General features: G+C 38.2%; 1 protein-coding gene across 1 annotated transcript in view; it reads left to right on the top strand.

Annotated features, from left to right (window-relative positions):
* Positions 1-5000, top strand: part of LOC138006706 (short-chain dehydrogenase/reductase family 9C member 7-like) — a 7772-nt gene that overhangs the window by 857 nt on the left and 1915 nt on the right. The window contains exon 2 of the mRNA XM_068853201.1: positions 1773-1958. Coding sequence (XP_068709302.1) covers positions 1773-1958 — 186 coding nt within the window. The remainder of the gene's footprint in view (positions 1-1772; positions 1959-5000) is intronic.

The following is a 5000-nucleotide window of genomic DNA, read 5'->3' as shown; positions in this document are numbered from 1 at the left end:
AACAACCCCAAAATTTCACATTCTTTCAGCCGAATCAATGAAGCGAAAATGAGGCTGTGTACTTTGAGTGTACGTTTTGAAGATCATTTTGGAATTCTCCCGAAGTTACAGGGTGTCTCGAAAACTAAGACCCTAAGACCCCGACAACTCGGAAAAAGTAACCCTAAACCCTCAATTTGGCTAACGCTAGGCCCAAAGTTGTCGTAAGAATGCAAGAGCGCGTGACGTCACGTTGTTTTGAGACAGTTGTAACGGCCGATTCAACTGATCGAGGAAAATTTTCCATAAAGACTGCATTGTCCTGAGTGATTTGATGGGTTTTGGGGACGCTTCGATTTCCCCTTCAGATCCGACGCGTCGTCACATCCGTGACGTCACGCGTTCTCGCATTCCTGTGGTGTCACATGCACATGCACGGGAAATAAAGATGTCCGGCCACACGTGGAGTGTGTTACCCAGTTAAATATGGCCGATCACCGAGCTTTCACTTTGAAACAAGTTGTAGCGAACGAAGGACTTAAACTTCGCTTGAGGTAACTCAAAAAACCAACGTTAGGCCTAGTGTTAGCCAAATTGAGGGTTTTTGGTTACTTTTTTCGAGTTTTCGCGGTCTCAGGGTCTTTAGTTTTCGAGACACCCCAAGTTACGCAACGTTCGGTCGTACCCGTGATCGGGCGTTGTTTTTCGTTTCCCGCGCTCTTCAAACCAACGTTTCTTCAAAAGGAAGTTTCTTCCTTAGTTTTTCATGACAATCGGAGGAATAGCTCGAATTTCCGGGAAAGGCGAAGTCATTTTAAGATTCTGCCGAAGTTACGTAACATTCTTGATCGGGTGACCTGTTCTTTTTCCCTTCGCGAACTCTCCAAAATTTTCTAATAATTATATTAATCGTCTTAAAATGAATTTCTTTGTCGGTGACCTCGACCTTTTGAAAAAAACCCTTACGTGACTTTCACATAATAATCACCTCAAGTGCAACCAATCAGCGCAGAGAATTTTCAGTAACCACTTACGTAATTATACTAATAGTCAATATCGAAATGTTTCTTGACAGTGTGGTAGCCCTTTTCCATTGGAAGCCCACTGTTACCCGTGGAAAAACCGTTTCTAGTCTCCTGAAATAAGGGATTGCTAGGGTATTTGTCACTCATGATCAGTTTAAGTTTATAGAATCTGAAGGATCATTATAAAGTTGAAGTCACTCACTCCGAGTACTTGAATGTCGTTGTCATCATGTAAAGGGATCCATGCTGTAGTAACTGCATGCAAATTATTAAGGTTTATAGGACTAGAGGAGGAGCTCTGCAGTTTGCTTGATTATTAATTTATTATCAAATGAATGTTATTCCCTTGCTACGAAAAATCAATGGGGTTTTTCCCTCTTGTTAAAAAAAAAAAAATGGTTGGGTGATCAAGGGAGGGCTTAAGAAATCTTATACAAAGCAGTTAAACAGATGTAGTTTTTTGTCAGTCTGATTATCACTGACGTACTATGTAATAATTATTGATTATTCGCATTATTGTATGTATGTATGTTTACTTAATCCAGTCGCAGCCAAAAACTGCTTTTTTGATGTCAAGTAATTCTTTTCTGACCAAGCCGTTTGGTTGACTACCAAGGTTGACCAGCTTTTTAGTTTTTTGTTCAAAGGTGAAAAGCCAATCACGACCCCAACTCATCTGCTCATCCTTGTTTAGTGATGGGTCTAAGTTCAGGAAAAATGTGAAAATTTTCAACCATTATTCAATATTTAAATTCATTTTGGTTTCAGATGGATTATGGGGCCTCGTAAACAATGCAGGCATTTTGTGTTTAGCACCAATTGAGTGGTCCCCACTGGAAGACTTTAAGCGAACAGCAGATGTCAATATATGGGGAATGATTGATGTCACTAAGACCTTTCTCCCACTGTTAAAGATGTCCAAGGGGCGAGTGGTGAATCTGGGAAGTATGGCAGGTTAGAGGATTTTACTGTTTGTGGTTGCAAAATAGTTGTGCATCAGTCTTTACATATTCTTTCATGTAAAGCCCTGTCCAAACAAAAAATGTTTGGTGGTGTTTAAACACATTTTAGACTTGTTTTATTGGAACTTGGTATAATTTAAAGGCCGTCAAACATTTGATAAAACGTCATTAAATTATGTAATATTACAGTACTTAAACATTTCTTTTGTTCTTGTGTGTGCTGTTTTGCACATTTGGACAGCTATATAAGCTTAATTAAGGTTGATGTACGCAAGAGCCTCGAGCCATAAAATTAATATAATAATTGGTCTTTATCCATGAATACAGCATCATGTAGTCACTGTTTTCAAGATGACAAATAAGGAGGATGCTAATTGTCTTCCGTTGTATACCTTCTCGATTTACTACCACCTTTTATTATCACCCAATTAGTGGACTAATGCAAATCCTGCATTTTGATTGGCTACGCTACTAGAGGACTATTAGCAAATTAGTCCTTAAGTAGCGAAAAGCGTGACGTTTTCTTTCATTTTATTCCCAAATAAATATTTCTTCAACTTGCATTTGCTAAATTTATTATTGCCTTTTCTGTCCGACTAGTTGGGTGATACTAAAACAATTAGACCCTTTGCCCTCAAGGGCCACGGGTCAATAGCCCATGAAGTGAAGCCAAATGGGCTAGTGACCCGTAGCCCGCAATACGGGTCTACTTGTTAATTAACACTTTAATGAGCATTCTGGCTGCTACACATCACATTTATTTGCTCTGCTGGATCTCTTATTCTGCCAAATTGAAGGAGTGGTTGAACAATCGATAGGCAAATCTTGAGGCCCACAATTCTTTGCATCTGAAATTTGTTTGTTTTTTAAAACATGTTTAATTAATTAATTTAAAGTGCATATGACAGTTTTTAAAATATTTTGCTCAATGGAAACATTATTGTTTTCTGCAATAAAGCAATTAGAAAAATTCCATACAATGTACCAATTTTCCTTCCGTGTCCTTTTAGCCTAGATTTAAAATTCATAGTTTTCACTTCTGGTGGGGTAAAAAATCGGCTCGTAAGGAGACTGGGGATAGCAAAACTGTGATGTCCAAACAGGAATGAAATTTTTCCAGGGCCTGAATTTTCCCTTTTTTAGATTCAGAAGTTTCCAAAACTGCTTCTGAGATGTGTTGTATTTGGTTGCAATAATGAAAATAGACAAAAGAACGAAATGTCTATCTCTAAAATGTCATTCATTCTTGTATTGACGTCACAGTCCTGCTATCCCCAGTCTCCTTACTAGCGTGGTTTTGTACCCTGCTGGAAGTGAAAATAATATTCTGAGTTTTAAAATGCCAAAGGACACAGAAGGAAAATTGGTATGGAATTGTTTTTATCTCGGAAAACCATTATGTTTCTAGCTATTCAGCGAGTAAATAAAAAAAAAATCTGTCACATACACTTTAAACAATCCGGCCACCCTGTTAAACACCAACATGCATCTTGTCGCAAAACAGTAAGGTTCCCATTTGGACAGGGCTTGTTTGTATGAATGCTCCATGCTCTGCACTTTCCCTATTCCTAAGTTGGCAGAGTTGACATTGAAGACATGCAAAGCATGACACATTGGCCTGCAAGTAGGCTCTTCCGTTGAAATGGCATGCGGTTGAAATATAAGGGCTTGGTTACTAGTCTCTTCCTTTAGAAACTAGTAACCTTAATAGGCCCTATATTTCGACCTTATGCCATTTTCAACAGAAGAGCCTGCTTGCAGGCTAGACAACACTTGACATGATTCCTTATTCCTGAGTTGTGTATAGCCACAGGACAGTGTAGCTCAAGCTCCATCACTGTTGTCCAATCTAATTTAATGTCCAGTTTTTGTGGGAATGAATCTATCATCTAAACAATATTAATTGAAAGAGATGAGAATTATTTTCAATTTTTACATGTAGCTTAATAAAACTAAATTACATGCTCCATGGGCCCCACTGTTGCCAACACAAAAACGAAAGAAGTCTCTGAACCCAGAAATAACAAAAGAAGTAAGCTTACATTGTCATCTCCACTGTGATTAGCTGCATTGGGGCCATTCTGTCCAATGGTTTACTAAATATTTCTAGTATAAAGGGATAGCAAAAAGTCAAAAAGAATGGTTGGATATAGTCAATCTTGATAAAGTTATGTATTTCTTTACTATTCACAAGTATACGACTTCTGTCAATTTTTCACTCATGAATTTGTGCGGTCTGGAATCCTTATACACTGTAGGGCAAGATTGCTGTCTTCATTTTGTTAGCGAATGGGACTTTAGGCGTGATGCCCAACGAGTTCGCCAAATGAAGCAGAAAAGTCTCTGAGTCCCTTGGTCAGGATGAAATGAGCTTCGTAAGACTAACCACGAACACTGTGTTTTCACAAATACATTTGTAACTGTCAACTTTACTGTCATCTTCTTTTAAGTGTAGTTATTGCATACATAATGATACAATCTTTAATACCATTATTTTGTCTTATTCTTGTTGGTAACTTTAGGGCTCCCACTCATGAGCAGTTACGTTATCTTTTTCAGCAGATGTGTTTACTTTTCCATCAATACAAACTGTACATGCAAGTGGTCTACCACTGTTTTTCTAAAGTTTTTTATAAAGTAATTAGGATAGTTTGGGCAGTCTCATTGGTCAATAGCTGGGTTTAGATGTGAGTATGGAAACACGGTTGTGACATCACACGAATTGATTGGTTATTTATTGTCAGACGTACGTTCTGATTGGTTGGTAGGAAATATGAGCGTGTGTCAAGAAAATCTGTTTCAATCAAGAAGTAAAAAAAAACCCAGCATTTTCCTTCATTTGTCAAATAATTATTATCTTTGAGAAATATTTTATAAAAGCAATATGGGACTTTTTTCCGTGTTTGCATAGACTCATGTAAACACTCGGGGGAGTTGGGAGAATTCTCGACAGTTATGCAAACCCTTGAGTGCGTCTTGGGTTTGCATAACTGTCTCGAATTCTCCCAACTCCCCCTCGTGTTTAGATGAGGCT

The sequence above is a fragment of the Montipora foliosa genome, chromosome 6 (assembly GCF_036669935.1).
Source record: "Montipora foliosa isolate CH-2021 chromosome 6, ASM3666993v2, whole genome shotgun sequence".
Taxonomy (NCBI): domain Eukaryota; kingdom Metazoa; phylum Cnidaria; class Anthozoa; order Scleractinia; family Acroporidae; genus Montipora; species Montipora foliosa.
This window is presented reverse-complemented; position numbering and strand designations above follow the sequence as displayed.